A 15,843-nucleotide genomic window follows, 5' to 3' on the forward strand; every position below is an offset into this window, starting at 1 on the left:
AATTCAATTCATATCAATAAAAAATATCTTTTATCTTCTCTTTGATTTTACGTATACTTCTTGATCTCTAGTGGGTTTGACCTTTTGACTTTGTTATAGTAAAAGGAAGACCAGCCCAGATCAGGAATGACAATCTGGTATTTCTTTTTGGGGATCTATATGGACATGCAAGAAAAATTAGGGTCAGACATGCAAAAAAGACCAAAAGGGAAAATTATACGTGACGTCACCTATAATTGGCCTTTGGGAGTGTTAATGACAAATTGAGCACTGATAAGACATGCAAAAGTGACCAAATTGAAGAATTAAACATTACATCACATATAATGAGTTTTGTTACACACATTTTTTTGGGGGGATCAGATAAATTACTCTTCAGATTGCCAATAAAATTGCTGCCCTTTTTTTACTATAACATCAGTGCATAATTTTTTGACATTTAACATGAACAACATGAACAACATTAATAATATCAATGACTTTGTCATTGTTAGCAAGATGTCAAAGAAGTACAATGCTGCCTTGACTGAATTCAACTCAATTTTTCTTGTTGGAAGAGAGTTCTCTTCAGTTGTAGCTGTTCGAGAAGCTGCCAAGGCATATGATGTCAAGCATAACATTGATCTCACTACTAAATATACATTAAGCTCCTGCATCAAATTGATTTGCAAGCATTCTGGCAAATATAGAGATATCAGAAAAGCCAAGAAGATTGCTTTCCAAACATCAGTTACTGGTGAAACTCTTCCTGGATGGAAGAGAAAGTGTGAAAAAGATACGCAAAAGCATGGTTGCCCATGCTTTATGTACACCAACACTACTAAGAAGGGAAAGTTGACTGTGTGCTCCCATGAGGCACAGCACAACCATGCAATTGAGAAATATTGTAGAGCATACACCATGCATCACAAACTCTTACCTGAGGCACTGACTCTTGTTGTCAACCATCTCAAAAACAATGACGATGTTTCCACTATTTTCTACAGTTTGAACATAAATGGATTCACCAACATCGTCCGACACAATATTGCAAACATAAAGCAACATTTTGGAAAGTCTGATGAAGGAAGGGAGATGTTTGATTTCATCACAACCCTTCAAGATCTTGACTTCTATGTCAGATACTCTGTTAATAACATGGAAGATAACCAAATAAATATGATCTTGTTTGTTCACCAAGATGCAATCAATGAAGCACAAAGAATGCCCAAGACTGTGATAATTGATGCCACTTACAAGACGAATAGTCATTGAATGATCTATGTCAACATTGTTGGTACCAGCAATGTGAGGGGAAACCCTTGCACAACATTAAAAACATTCCCAATTTCTAGTGCTTGGGTAGAACATGAGACAGAAAAAAACTATCTCTGGGTAATTACCTGTCTCCACAATGCAGTCTGGTCTGATGTCTATGACAACAACAACAATAACAACAACCAAACGCCTCTTCTCCCAAATATTTTCATCACAGACAATGAGAAAGCATTAAGAAATGCTATTACTCGAGTCTTTCCCAAGTCAAAGCAGTTGTTGTGCTATAAGCACATCAAAGACAATTTCAAGAAGCAATTGCTTCTGACAATGAAGGGAGATGAAAGTAGCAAAAAGAGAGACCTGCTGGATTCTTTGGCAGAGTTCCTTGACCAAATTGTATTGAAGTGTATTACACCTAAAGAGATAAAAAAAGAAACAAGCAGATATCTCGAATTTGCAAAAGAAAATTGCAAAGTGTTGTATTCAACATAATTGTAGATTCAAATAGAGCACACAGACAATAAGACAAAGACATATTGAATAAGCGACCAGTATCAATTATACATTATTTCTCACACTATCATTAAATAAAGAATATACCGATAATAAGGTCACATACCTTAGTCAACATCACTAATCACTCAAACAAGAGCGTGGGTAATAACTTAACAATATATTATCTATGATATAAGAAAACAGACATCACATGATATACTCATATCATTATTCTAAATACATATGCAATGTCTATATAAACTCATACAGCAAATAGCAATAGAAGATCATCTCTCTTTTCATCAATAAACAAAGTCTCACCGTACTTCTGTTATATATTAGGTAAAAATAAGATATAAAATAAAACAAGTGCAGACGAGAGTACGGTGAGACTTTGTTTTATTAGAAGAAGTGAAAAAATCAGAAAAGAGATGCTGTTCTATTGCTATTAGTATTGTGCGTTTATATAGACATTGTATTTAGCTTGGTGATGATATGATGATATCATGTAATGTCTGTTTCTCTACCATTATCTTCTATGATTTAGTTCTTATGTTTTTAGTGTTATTGACTAGAGTCTTAGTATTTGTCTTAGTATGTTCTTTACGTAATTTCCTTGTATAAGGGAAGGTATATCTTTTAGTATCGTTACTAGTTGTCGGTAACTCAATGTACGTATTTATTGAGTGACTGTACTTTTAATTTAAATCTACAATTATGTTGGATACAACAACTTCTCGTCTGCACTTTGTTTTTCTTTCTTTTCCAAAAATATAACACAAAGACCAGAGAAAAGTTGCCAGTGCTTTTCTTGAGAAGTACATATAAACTTTCTAAATCTGATGTAAACAGTCTATTTAACTATAAAAAATCTTTTTTTTTAATATACTTTAACAGAAAAATGAAAGACAAGGAAAACTGAATGAACATGTATGTTTACAAACATGCCCATTTTGGCAATCACATATCAAACTGTGCAGAAAGTGCCCATGCTTCTCTCAAGCATTCTCTTGGTACTTCCTCGGTTAAACTGAAGACAGTTACTCTTAAAGTAAAAAAGTTGTATGATAAGTTAGTAAGTTTATTCTATACTATTTTATACATTTATTGGTTATAATATATTTATAAGTTATACAGGTTGCAGATCGCAAGGGCTAATGGTAAAAAGCCTTGGAGAAGGAACAAAAATTGTATTCGATAAAGTCAATGCCACCAGACTAAATGACATTCATTTTAAAGTCTGTAGATTTGCAATGGATCAGATCAAATTGGAATTATCTAAGTCTATTATACCCAAAAAACTAGCCAAAGAGTGCAAATGCCTTATACAATACAACTACCTGCTTCCTTGTTAACACACACTCGCCAAATTTGATAAAATCCCAATCTTCTGCATCCCAAGATGCTGGAGAAAAAACTATCTAGAAGGAGAAAGTAATATATATATAATAATAGCAATTGTTGTGGGGAGAAAATAAAGCAAAATATAATATAGACGAAAGAATTCGTGAGAACTTGTGTAGGTTGTTTATTTCAAAAGAAAAGTAAAGAATGATAAAATTCGATTGTCTTTCTACACGGAACTATCTACTGATATTTATATGTTTTTCTAATTTGTAATTCAGTGTGTGCTTAAGTAATCTTTATCACGATGAGTCATATTCCAGGAGTATTGTTCTTCTGGAAAGATCCGGAAAGACCAATTAATATGATACTTCTCCAGTCAGATCAGTCCAAGAGTTTTGGTAAAGAAGAGCATTTATGCTATTGGTAATATTTTAGTATTCCGACCCAGATACTCGGGTAATGTTTCATAATATTAGATAGTTGTAGTTGTAGTCTCTCAATTAAGTATTTGTATAATAAAAGAAATATGTAGATGAAATATAATGATGCCATATATATAATGTATATGTATTTGTATATCCCATGTCATGGTGATAATAATAAATAATCAATTATGTGTATGATGATCTGTGTATTAGATAATATCATAAAGGGAGATCCGTTTGACTGGAATAGCTGAGGATATTATTTTATCCTTCAGTCTTACTCTCAGATTCAGCAGTAATCAATACTCATTCACAACAGCAATAATTACGTGACGATTTTCTCATATAACATTTTATTATGTAGACCATTTAACTATCCAAAATGCAACCACAGTACCCCCAAACATCAACAATATCAAACCAATAACCTCAGAATTCAACTATGCTCTTGAGCTTATTTGCAAACATTTTGCCAATGCTCAGAGCAAACAAGAGCAAATTAATATATATCAATTAATAGAAAGAACTTTGAAACAAATCGACGTACAGAAACTCAAAAATCTGAAGGGCCCAACAGTAGTTGAAGCCATTAAAGGCCAACCAAAAAATACCAAGCACAAAATGATTGCATTAGAACATTGCATCAATACCAAAAAAGAAAAAACCACAAAAAAATTAAAACAGAAAAAGAACAAAAAAGTAAGATTTTAATATTGTTTGCATTTAATTTACTGAATCTTTGCTTTGTTTTCTAGGCAAAAAAAATATCCTCCACTAAAGAGCAAAAAGCCATCAAAAATATTATCAACCTTGGGCTATCATGCGATCCCACATTACTAATCAACCTCACAATCGCACCAAAACATATATCGACAATCTTTTCTCCTGAAGCAAATGGAAATTGTGGGTACAGGGCGATAGCAATAGAAGTGTACCAGGACCAGGAGGAGTGGTCATAAGTAAAAGACAAAATGCCAGAAACATTTTTAAAGCAGCAACACAACTACTACCATAGAAGAATAGAGCATGGCAATATGCCTGCTTCCAATAACCCACTCATCTGCAGTCTCCAAGACAAGCGCTCACCTCTCCCCCAGCAACATTGGTTCGGTACAATCGACCATCCTCAACTTGTAGCCAATACATTTACACTGGGGGATTAGATTTCTACACATATGCGATAGTATGGGAAATTCTGAGTGACAGAATAATTAAATTCTGGAATTTGGCATTTATAGATTCCATTCGCAATATGTTATATTACCTGTGAGTTGTCTATGTAACTTCTGAACTTATAATAATCCATATAGAGATGTAAGGTTCTTTTAAACTATTTAATCGCAGAGAGAATAATCAAATTATGGCATTTTTTTTTGGATGTTACATTAAATTAAACTTGATTTGAAACAGAGATTCCAATAAAAAATCTATTTTTGATAGAAAACTGTCTACTGAAATAGTAGAATTCTATTGGATTACTTTACAGAGAAAACTGTCTACTGAAATAATGATATTCTATTGGATCATTTAACAGAAGAAACAGGATTTATGTATACTGTCTTCCGAATCTAAAGACTTTTATTGGACAATTATGCATGGCTAAACTATAGGAATCACACATGCCATACTACTGCAATACTTCTTGCACTTCATTTCAAATATTTTTATAGGAATTGTTTTGGAAAAATTGTTTTTATTAAAAAAAAAGCTTCTTGCTTATAATATGTATGGCTTGACAATATATAGTCTAATCTAATATATAGACTACTACATAATTAATATAATAACAAACTCTTTCATATATTATAATATATAAATATTTCCAATATGATAGAATCCTATAAATAAACATGTGTTTACGGTATTTCACTAGTAAGAGAAGGCTAAAAAATTATTCAATTATATTAGATTATATAAATATTTATTTTTCTTTAATTTAAATAGTATAGTTACTTACCAGTACTTTCGTCAGAACCAGGCATAGTGCACATTAACTGTTGTTCTGAAAGGTTTAACAAAACGCATTAGTAAAGATCATGGAATAAAGTTTGTTTATTACTTACCAAAGAAAACCGGTTTTCAAAGACAAGCCATTCAATCAGGTACATAGAAATGTTGGCAGTACTAACAGAGATAGAAAATAAACAAAATTAGATATAAGAATAAAATAAATAAATACATTATTCAGACTTACCGGATAAATTTCTGCTGCTGGTATGTCTTTATGATGAGCTGAGGAGTTAATGAGCTGAGGAGCTAATGAGCTGAGGAGCTAATGAGCTGAGGATAGAAAAAGAAAATAATTAATAAAGAAACACATACACAATAACCACATTTTACTTTTTTGTTCTTGTCTATTAATCAACACAGCAAAGACTTGTAATACTATCAGCAACCACAATAATAATAAAAGAAAAAACATTAAGAATAAATATAACAATAGAATAATACAAACAAATTGCTTACCAGGGTGTGAACTCAAATACATCAACCAGAATAAAAGTAAATAAAGTGGAAAAGAAACAGGAAAAAAATAAATAAGAAAAAAATAAAGAAAAAGAAGAAAAAAAAGTGGGCTTTCAAACAGAAGGCAGTTTAGATGAGAATTGACTCTAGTAATATACAATAGTAATAAAATGAATAGTCCAAAATTATATTGTAACACTAAGTTCTATGTTGAATATTAAAGAAGTTGTTCAAGATTATAAAGGATTTTATAAAAAATAATATATAATCCCTTTCTTTTCTCAGCTATTTCATAAATCTACTTTATATTAACTTATTTTGTATGTATATATTTGATTAAACAAAAATAAATATATTTCAACCCATACATTTATTTTATTTTAATAATTTATTAATCTATAAAACTTTAATAAAAATACAATAAAGAAAAATGCCTTCCAATAGCAGCAGAAAAACAGACCGTAAAGGAAAAGGAAAAGTATCTGCAAGTATATCTATCTCTGCAAACCGTGTTTTGACTGGCTGTGTTGGACCTCGAGAAATTGCCCCCAGTTTCTCATCTGCAACTATCCAAGATCAGCAATAGACGGAAATTGTTGAAATGTTTAACAAAGTAAACAACAGTATCAACAGTGTCAAGGATGACATTGCTGCTGTCAATAGCAACATGACAGCCTTTAAAAACAGGATGGGCGTTGTTGTTGACACGTCTGGAAAGACACATACGGCATTTGCAGACTTTGCAACTGCCTATGCCAATGATCAGACTCATATGGCTAGTCTAGGACCATCTCTGATACCATCCTATGTTCCCCAGACCTCCCTCAGTGATGCTGAGGTTTCTGTCATTATCTTGGTAATTAATATTAATATATGTTAGTATCAACAACTTATTAAACAACCTGTATTTAGAAAATCTTTGCAGAAAAGTTGTGGGACTGGAAGTTTGAGTCTGACGACCCTGCTGTTGTTGCTGAGAATAAGAGTAAGAAGAAGTAGAACTTGAACAAGAAGATTAACCACTGCGATAACATGGCTGTTATCAACTACTTGAAGAGCTACATTAGCGCCCAGACTCGTCTAGCTGGTACTCACCCACGGGTGATAAGTGATAAAATAAAGAACAGGTACAAGCACAGTCATCGTACTTTTCACGAGTCTCCTGAGCAGAAGGCCAAGAAAAACAGCAAGGGGAGAGCAAACAGTCGTACTCTTCAGGTTTGTATATACTATATAAAAAATTAATTGATATATTACTATTTTCTCAAGCTACAATCTATATAATCAGATGTCTATCTGACGCAAGTCGACATACATGGACAACTGGGTAGCCATTGATGCTGCAATGAGATATAAGACTGGAAACTCTGTTGAGAAGGCCTATCTCAAACTCTTTCAGAAGGATGCCATGTCTGATGGTGAGTCAGATATTGAGATTGTGGACAATCTTCCACGACGGTGTTTGCATGTGGCTTGCCCCACTTGGAGAAGTGAAGAAGTGAATAATATTTAGAATAAATAAATAAGTTTTATAACAAGAAAAATAAAGAACTAATAAAAATAAATACAGTTCAACAGATTGTTGACAATGGTTGATGACATTGATCGTACCCATCACGTGTCAAATGCGGGCATGGGAACAAAGCCAAGAATGAACAGATATCCAGCAACATTGTTGCCTTGCTCTGTTCCTGCCACCCTGTCCCAGTCATTGCCTCGTTAGGCAATCAACGATGAATAAACATTTTCTTTTTTACTATGTTCTGTTGTAGGGCCAAATAGTAATAATTGAAATTGAATTGATTAAAGGAAATAATAATAATAGAGGATAAATATATAAGTAAGTGTGTGTATGAGAATTAATAGTAAATTTTTTTTGGTAAAGGAATTGCAAGTTTTTTGTTGACGTTTTTTGTAGTTTTATAATCTACTATTGCAACTGTTAGGAGAATCCGATGTACTGGCAGGATGCTTTGAAAATCTTGCTTGTAGAATTCATCCTGTAACAACTCAACTCCTTCTAATTCTCTTGTTTTGTCCGAAGTGGATTTGAACCATTTGACAAATGCAAATACATGCTGACTACTATGGGGATTTCTGTATGTTAGAGAAGAAACAGTTGGCCTAAAATTGTGAACAAAAAGATACTGAATCTCTCCAATATACGCATGTTCCGACCCAGTTCGTTCAGTGAAATATGCTTGTATATATGATCCATGGTCATTCGTGCCAATGCACCCTTTGTAGCTTTGCCCAAGAAGATCAACAGACTTCACCATTTCGATCCAGTCATTGACGAAAGGTGAGTCATCAATTACATCTTTGCAATCTGAGATCTGTGGATTCTTGTACGCAGCTTGATAATATCCTACAAGACAATCATATTCATGTTTTGGCATAAATGATAATGGTCTTGTTTTCAATGGCAAGGCGGATGGTGGCAGGGGCTCGTTTCCACGAATTGTCATTGAAAGATTCTGTGAAGCTTCAAGATATTCGGAAATTGAGAAAGAGTGAGAGAGGTAGGTGTTGGTGTTGGTGTTGGTGTTGTTGTTGTTGTTGTTGTTGTTGGTGGTGAACTTATCGAAAATTTCAAAACATGCAAGTGCATCCATAGGTTTTAGAAGTTGACAAACAAAATCTCTCTTCCACGACTCTTCAATAAACTGTCTCATAAATGTTGATTCGAACCCGTTTCTTTGATTGGTCTTGATATTTTTCAGAGCACTATTGTACCTTTCAAAGCTGAAAAGCCAATAGCCATAGATGGGCCCAAAGTCAATCATTGTTTGGCATAAGTGCAGATGCAGGTGCATGTTGGGAGAGAGAAGGTCCAGATCGTACAATGTCTCACACCCTTTACAGAATTCTTCTAAGCATTTGTGTCATTTCTCAATGTCTTCTTTAGAAACACTAGGCTTGGTGAAGTATCTGCATGCGTTAACAAACTCTATCCAGTTCTTGAACTCTGGCAATGGCAACACATCCCTTAGAACCACAGGAGAGTACACAAGGCACCAAGACTTCCACTCATCAGCCTTCATATAGGGAAATCCCTTGGCAATCTTTGTCCCAAGTGATGTGTAATTGGGTGGCAACACTACCTTCTCAACAGCCTTTTGCATGGCAACGAGTTTTTTATTGTCAATTAATCCATTCGCAACCCATCTCCCCAGCATTCTTTTGGCAGTGCCTAATAAAAGATTGTGCATGGGATCGATGATTGTGCAGCGGACAATGTCAAAGTACTGAAGACGATGCAGTTCGGACCAGCGAACACTATGTGCAACTTCAAGATGCTGTCTCTCAGTTGGTTTGGTTGCATTTCTCCAGATCTCTGCATTCTTACAATTGTCATTCTTAGTGTGAAGGAGCCACTTTGAGAAATCGAATCCAGAATAATCAATGGAACTCGTTCCAGCCAACCTCAAAAATTGACACTTACACTTGTGGCATGCATTTGTACTTGTATGGGATGTGAACTCACATACGTTCCTTGCAGCAGGTATATCACAGGCAACCATGAGAAGGGCTGCTCAGATAGAAGTACCATTTGGACATTGGTGAGTCTTAATCTTAATACCTTTGTACAGCTCCATCAGCTCATCCACAAGCGGTTTCAGATAGTTATTTATGTCAGAAGTGCTCGCTTCTTTAGGCCCTGGTATTAACCCAACAAGAATCACATTCTCCTTCTTGAACCGCTTACTGCGTGGAAGATTATTGATTGCAAGATATATGGCACCACAGGAGTAGGTAACACCATCGAATGGCTGAAACCAGTCAATGTTCAGTGTGAGCATGAGTGATTGCTCGGTATCAACAAAAGGTATACCATCTACGTCTACTATCTCATTCCACATTGCACCATCATATACGTCAAACAAAGTGCTATCCATTTTTGGGCTGCGGTTCCATGAGTTGATCTTGCTTTCAAAATCTGGGCATTGAAAAAACGTCTTTAGGGCTTTCTTGACAGAGTGAAATGCATATGTCTTTTTGGGTGCTTTTGACCCGGGACCAGACTTAAGCAAGTGGTTGCTACACAAGGAGGTTTTACCAAAATTGGGTGATGTACAATGCAAAGGGGCAGCTTCATTATCATATATGGCATGGCATTTGCTATATGCAACATACTTCTTGACACCACTTGTTAACACTTCAAATCCGGCCAAACGTTTGAGGTCAGCAACACTCACAGGGAGGCGGAATGGGTCAAACAAAAACTGCAGGATCTTGTTGATTATGGCAATCAGGATTACAGCTCCTTCATCCACGACGTATAGCGAGACAAAAAGAGCAACTGAAATAACAATGAATCGGTGAATCAAATTCAATTCTGAGATTGATTCCAACAAAGAATCTTTAATTTGATTTTTTTAAAGAATGTTGATTAACTCTCTATTTTCTAGGATATAATATTATCTAAAGCTGTGTACCTACCTTCAGCATTGTCCATCTCAACATCGGATTCATCTTCATATTCTTCTTCTTCTTTGTAAGTGTCACTTGTATACTGGACATTATCTTCAGAACCAAACATGCAATCCGTTTCAGAGAAAGGTTAGTTTCTTGTCCACATATCCAAAATGTCATTTGTGTTATTTAGGTCTATAAAAGTGGAATGTTAGACCCAAATAAATCAATGTAATAAAATAAGTTTTCTTACTTCTAAGCTCAGAATTCATTTCAACATCTTCCTGTTCAAATTCAAAACTATCTTCCTCTTGATTTACAGGCTCAGAAACAGCACTACTAATTGTATCGCATGTGTCTTCATGGGCTACACATTTATTATTATTAGTGTTAGTATTATTATTATTATTATTATTATTATTATTATATAAAATAATAAAAAAGGAAATGATATAAAATAAAATAAAATAAAATAATAAAATAAAATAATAAAATAAAATAAAATAAAGTAAAGCAAATGTATTAACCATACGCGTTTGAACATGTGTAATATCATGATTATCCTTTTCTTGATGACATTTAAATGTTTTAACAGATACAAAATTGAATCCTAGTGTCTTACTTTTACAGATAGAGCATTGACACTCTTTTCTAACAGTTGGTTTGCGAATAGGAGCCATTTTAAAATGAAAAGAAAGGTTTACAATAGTATTTAATAGTAAAGAAAAAGACTTCAAAGAAAACACACTTTTATTTTATTTGAGTTTGATGTTGCATTCTAATGCTACACAGCTGCCAGTAGCCAATAGAGTAGCTTAAAATACTATTCAAATACTTTACTCACAAAAGTGAGCTGAGCTACAATTTTACCTATTCTGTCTATCAGAACTTAGGTATACTTTACATATGCAAAATTGATCTGTTTTTGCAGTGTTAGCAGAACAGTAACCATATATTAGAATACTCCAACTGAAACAGACGACTGTCTTTTCGTTCCATTTGCTACCTTGCCAGAAAAAGTGGAACCAATAATTATTATCTTAGATGTAAACTACTCTCTTCTTGCCAAGTGCAAACACACTCGAAATTTCTGCTGGCCAAATAGCAATCACTTTCATAAAAGAATAATCCAAAAGCATAGCCTTGAAGATTATTCTTTGATGTACTAACAATCAAGGTATAGCTTTTAAATTAGAATTATCTTGAACAATACTAACTTTTCCCATATATTTTTTTTAGATTCTTTTTTACTTTTTAGATTCTATATTTATCTCTATTATCAATATTCCCTTCTGTTTCTATTCAATTTATTATTATCTTTCTATTTATCTATGTTTCTATATTTATCTTCTTTACAATCTTCCATTTTTATCTTTATCTCTATCTCATTATCATTTTTATATTTTTACAATCAACATAATTTTGAAACATTTAACAAATATCAAGGCTGACCCCCAAAAAAATGCGTGTAACATGCAAAACTAATTATATGTGACGTCATGTCTAGTTCTTCAATTTGCTCACTTTTGCATGTCTTATTAGTGTTCAATTTGTTAGTAACACTCCCAAAAGTCAATTATAGGTGATATCATGTTTAATTCTTCAATTTGGTTGCTTTTGCATGACTTATCAGTGCTCAATTTGTCAGTAACACTCCCAAAGACTAATTATAGGTGACTTCACATTTAATTCTCCCTTTTGGTCTTTTTTTTTTGCATGTCCGACCATAATTTTTCTTGCATGTCCATATCATTGCCCTTCTTTTCTGGCACTTGTAACTAAGTTGCAGAATCAATACCACTGAGAATTGTTAAGTTTTTAAGGAGTTTTTAGATAAAAATAAAGATACTTTTTATTAAATATATTTCTTGACTATTTATACAAAATTATAATTGATTTCTGGCTAAAAGAATAGCTACAATAATATGTCTTAGATGCTTGTTGTCCAGTAATATCTCTACAAGTAAATTCCTCATCTCCAACATCTAAAACATAAACAAAAGACCAATTGGTGAAGTCAAGATCTTTTATCCTAAAAAGTCAACCATTACTGGTTGCTTGTAAATTCCAATTTTGGTTACCGATGTCAACTCTGACAGTCGCTCTCAAAAGAGAATTCTGTGTAATCGTCATTCTGATTGGCTGACAAGAATTCGGGCACAACAAAAATAATAGCCAACACTCTGACAACAGAGATAAACATGATTTCTGCCAGACTTGAACTGGCGACCGTCTGTGTGTTAGACAGACGTGATAACCAACTACACCAAGAAACCAGGATTGATTGTCATAGTTGTTTTTATATATCTACCAATTTTCATTTTTTTTAATTGACTTTTTTTTCAAATTGTTGGAATCATCATTGCAATCATCTTCACATCTGCGCCGAAATCACTCAAGATTGTCAGCATCTCCAACTACATCTCAATTGCCTGTACCTCTGTTATCGTCTCCAGTTCTTTTCTCCTTCTCTGAAGGTGGTTCTGGTGTTTTACCATCAACTTCGCACTTTTTTGTCCCAGTTTCAGACCTTTCTTTTTCTGCTTTGCCTGCTCCTGGTTCCCACGAATTTTTTTTTCAAGCTCCTCCAACAATGATTGGTTCCCAAAAACAGGTGATTAATTCCACTGGCCGCCCTACTCCCACTGCTCTCATTTTGTCTGGCCTCAAGGCAGACTTTAAAAAATTGCACAATGTTTTGTCCTGTTCACATTGCCAGACTACAGGCAAAATTGTTTCTAATGGGTCTACTTCTCGTACTGGTAGCCCACAGTTTAAATGCAAATGTGGTGCAACATTTACTGCTTCATCCATGCAATCTTTGATCAATGCAGTCCAACACAAAATTCCTGAAGTTCATTCTGCAAGTGAGCCTGTTGTGTCCCCTTCTGTTTCCATCTTGGGTCATAGTATTTCCATGGCAGATATCCATGAAATTGAATCTGACATTGCACCTGTTCTTCCAACTGTAATGCCCACTCTTCAGGATATTTGGGACCGTTTCCAGGCTTATGATGAACGTCTTTCTGCATTGGAGGCTGTTCAAAAAGAGAACATTGAGTTGTGTAAGGCTCTTGCTACTGCAAACGCCACTATTGCACGTTTGACAAAGGAGAATGTTGATTTTTCTGTTGGTGCTGCAGCATCCAAATATGCTACTATTGCTGCCTCTGTTCCAGTTGTTTCTCAGGCTGATTTTCCATCACTTCCTGCATCCCAGACCCATCATTCCACTGAACCCACCAAGACTTTCGTTTCTAAAACACCACGTAAAAGGGCTCCAACTGCTAGGGCCATTGCTGCTGTTGTTCGTGGCATGACAATTAAAGAAAATGCTGATCAGGGGTTTCAAATTGTTTATGTACCTAATGCTATCCATTTCCCCATTAGTACTCAACGTCAACGTCTTAGGAAATTAAAGATAGACAATGCACGTGTGCTGGATCTCCACTATCCTGATCGTAAGGTGATGGGAATGCTTGTACATAATGAGTATGCTCCTGAGCTCAAGACTATCCTGGCGAGTTATGGTGTTACTACTTTGGATAACTTTGATCCTCTGGACCCTGTTCACCTCCGTGACCCAGCTCTGGCCTCTCTTTCACTTGATGATAGGGCAACAAAAGCTATACATGTTCACAATGATCGTATGCTACGTGCCATTGAATTCATTAGGGCTCCTGTCAAGTTTGCTGTTGCACGTTCCTTTTGCTCTCAGGGATGGATTAGTGATGACCAACTAGCTGAGATTGTTCCCCCACGACCCACCAAAAAAGACTTGGACATCTCTATACATACTGCCAGCATCACCATCCCTTCATTCTCTGATCTATGAATCCAGTAACAATTACATTATGGAATGCAAATGGTCTTGCAAAACAGACCATACCTACGATCCTTTCATATGCTCCACTTACTTCCCTTCTTTTTATCACTGAAACGTGGCTTTTGTCCCCCCATCGTTATCCTACTTCTTGGCAGCAGTACCATACCTATGGTCAGTCTGTCCCCAATGCTAGCCGTGGCTGCATGGGTATTTCTCTTCTTGTAAATCCTTCTTTCCCTTACCCCATTTCTATTGTTCCTTCTTCTTCTCCTTATGTTCTTTCTTGTATTGTATTTGATTGTCTTATTCATTGCATTTATCTTCCCCCTTCTCTTTCTAATGACGATGCAATTTCTATTCTTTATGACCTCCCCCTCTCTTCTTCTTCTATTCCTTCTTCTAACACTATTTTTTGTGGTGATTTTAATTCACGTATGGGATCCTTTCTTGGTGACCATGCTATCACTTCGCGAGGAACTTCTTTTCTTCAGTGGATCCAGGCAACTGGTCTCACTTGTTGGAATGAATTACTTGCATTTGGTATTCCTACCTTTCTTTCTGGTGGCTCTGGTACCTCACGTTCCAGTGTCATTGATTTATTTCTTTCTACGCCCCCCCTTCTCAATCCTTCTATGCAAATTCGTTCTGATCTTTCTTTAGGCTCTGATCACAAAATGGTCAACCTCACTTTCACTCCCTATGTTTCACCTCCCCCTCCCCCTACTAATCATCCGCGCCTACTTTGGAATCTTTCTGGGCTTGCTCAGCCTGACACTCTCAAGATCTACATTGATACAGCTTCTGGGTCATTGGACAATCTGACAGAGCAGTTCAGTGCTTTCCTTTCTTCTTCTTCTCCTCCTCCTGTAGATTCTCTGTGCTCTGCTTTTGCTCAAGCTATCTATGATGCTCTGGACACTGCTGTTGGTCGTCGTACACCACGTACCATGCAAAAGTACTGGTTCTGGTCAGTGGACCTTCAAGAAGCAATGGATCTGAGAGAACGCAGCTACCAACGCTGGCGTCATTCTAGTGGTTTGCAGAAGGCTATATGCTGGATGCGCCATCAGGATGCATGTCATGCTGTTAGGTTATCAGTCCAGCGTTGTCGACATGAAACATGGAAAGAATTCTGCAACAAATTGGCAACACAAGACTTTGCAAAGACAACAGCAACAATGAAACGTATTAAAAGCCATCGTCAAACCAGTCCTGTCTTTGTGGATCCTGGTGGACCTCAAGTAGCTGCTAACAAAATGGCTGATCATCTTCAACAGATTTTCTCAGGTCAATTTCTTCCTGCACGCCGCCCTCCAGACCAGACAGTGATGATTTCATCACCAATTGCAATTGATGAATCATGTCCTTTTACTCATCTTTCTGTAGAGAGTGCAATTTTCAAGCTTCCTACACGCAAGACTCCTGGTGTTGACAATCTTCGTGCTGAAATGCTTCACCCAATTGTTAAGCAAGTCTCTCCTGTTCTTTGTCTTTTGTTCCAGCTTTGTTGGCAATGGGGTTCTGCACCTCTTGCATGGCGTACTGCACAAGTTGTCCCCATCTTTAAAAAGGGTGATACTCATGACCCTGCTAACTATCGTCCCATTAGCT

The 15,843-nt window shown here is 35.6% G+C and overlaps 6 protein-coding genes and 1 non-coding gene across 7 annotated transcripts; 4 read left to right on the plus strand and 3 right to left on the minus strand.

The window, feature by feature from the left end:
* Window positions 1–3,403: 3,403 nt before the first annotated feature.
* PHYBLDRAFT_148268 (hypothetical protein) lies at window positions 3,404–4,687 on the plus strand (the record flags this gene model as incomplete). The annotated part of the gene is made up of 4 exons (XM_018432054.1): window positions 3,404–3,497; window positions 3,889–4,223; window positions 4,280–4,431; window positions 4,540–4,687. The coding sequence occupies 4 exons, from the start codon at window positions 3,404–3,406 to the stop codon at window positions 4,685–4,687; spliced, it is 729 nt and encodes a 242-aa protein (XP_018289088.1).
* A 1,733-nt stretch (window positions 4,688–6,420) lies between these two features.
* PHYBLDRAFT_148269 (hypothetical protein) lies at window positions 6,421–6,989 on the plus strand (the record flags this gene model as incomplete). Its single annotated transcript, XM_018432055.1, has 3 exons — window positions 6,421–6,541; window positions 6,605–6,846; window positions 6,903–6,989. 3 exons carry the CDS (start codon window positions 6,421–6,423, stop codon window positions 6,987–6,989), a joined length of 450 nt encoding a protein of 149 aa, XP_018289089.1.
* A 33-nt stretch (window positions 6,990–7,022) lies between these two features.
* On the plus strand, window positions 7,023–7,713 carry PHYBLDRAFT_148270 (hypothetical protein; the record flags this gene model as incomplete). Its single annotated transcript, XM_018432056.1, has 3 exons — window positions 7,023–7,208; window positions 7,297–7,488; window positions 7,561–7,713. The coding sequence occupies 3 exons, from the start codon at window positions 7,023–7,025 to the stop codon at window positions 7,711–7,713; spliced, it is 531 nt and encodes a 176-aa protein (XP_018289090.1).
* Window positions 7,714–7,849: 136 nt separating this feature from the next.
* PHYBLDRAFT_148271 (hypothetical protein) lies at window positions 7,850–8,806 on the minus strand (the record flags this gene model as incomplete). The annotated part of the gene is made up of 1 exon (XM_018432057.1): window positions 7,850–8,806. One exon carries the CDS (start codon window positions 8,804–8,806, stop codon window positions 7,850–7,852), a length of 957 nt encoding a protein of 318 aa, XP_018289091.1.
* A 69-nt stretch (window positions 8,807–8,875) lies between these two features.
* Window positions 8,876–11,086, minus strand: PHYBLDRAFT_171114 (hypothetical protein; the record flags this gene model as incomplete). The annotated part of the gene is made up of 5 exons (XM_018436513.1): window positions 8,876–9,279; window positions 10,051–10,353; window positions 10,434–10,517; window positions 10,660–10,773; window positions 11,029–11,086. The coding sequence occupies 5 exons, from the start codon at window positions 11,084–11,086 to the stop codon at window positions 8,876–8,878; spliced, it is 963 nt and encodes a 320-aa protein (XP_018289092.1).
* A 1,521-nt stretch (window positions 11,087–12,607) lies between these two features.
* PHYBLDRAFT_148273 (hypothetical protein) lies at window positions 12,608–15,831 on the plus strand (the record flags this gene model as incomplete). The annotated part of the gene is made up of 3 exons (XM_018432058.1): window positions 12,608–12,692; window positions 12,815–14,157; window positions 14,289–15,831. Coding segments are annotated over 3 exons (2,971 nt in total), but the record flags the coding sequence as incomplete, so codon positions are not given.
* On the minus strand, window positions 12,609–12,682 carry PHYBLDRAFT_t184. Its single transcript has one exon. It is a non-coding gene; the product is annotated as a tRNA-Val (tRNA).
* Window positions 15,832–15,843: the final 12 nt, after the last annotated feature.

Source organism: Phycomyces blakesleeanus (genome assembly GCF_001638985.1).
Source record: "Phycomyces blakesleeanus NRRL 1555(-) unplaced genomic scaffold PHYBLscaffold_17, whole genome shotgun sequence".
In the NCBI taxonomy this organism is placed as follows: domain Eukaryota; kingdom Fungi; phylum Mucoromycota; class Mucoromycetes; order Mucorales; family Phycomycetaceae; genus Phycomyces; species Phycomyces blakesleeanus.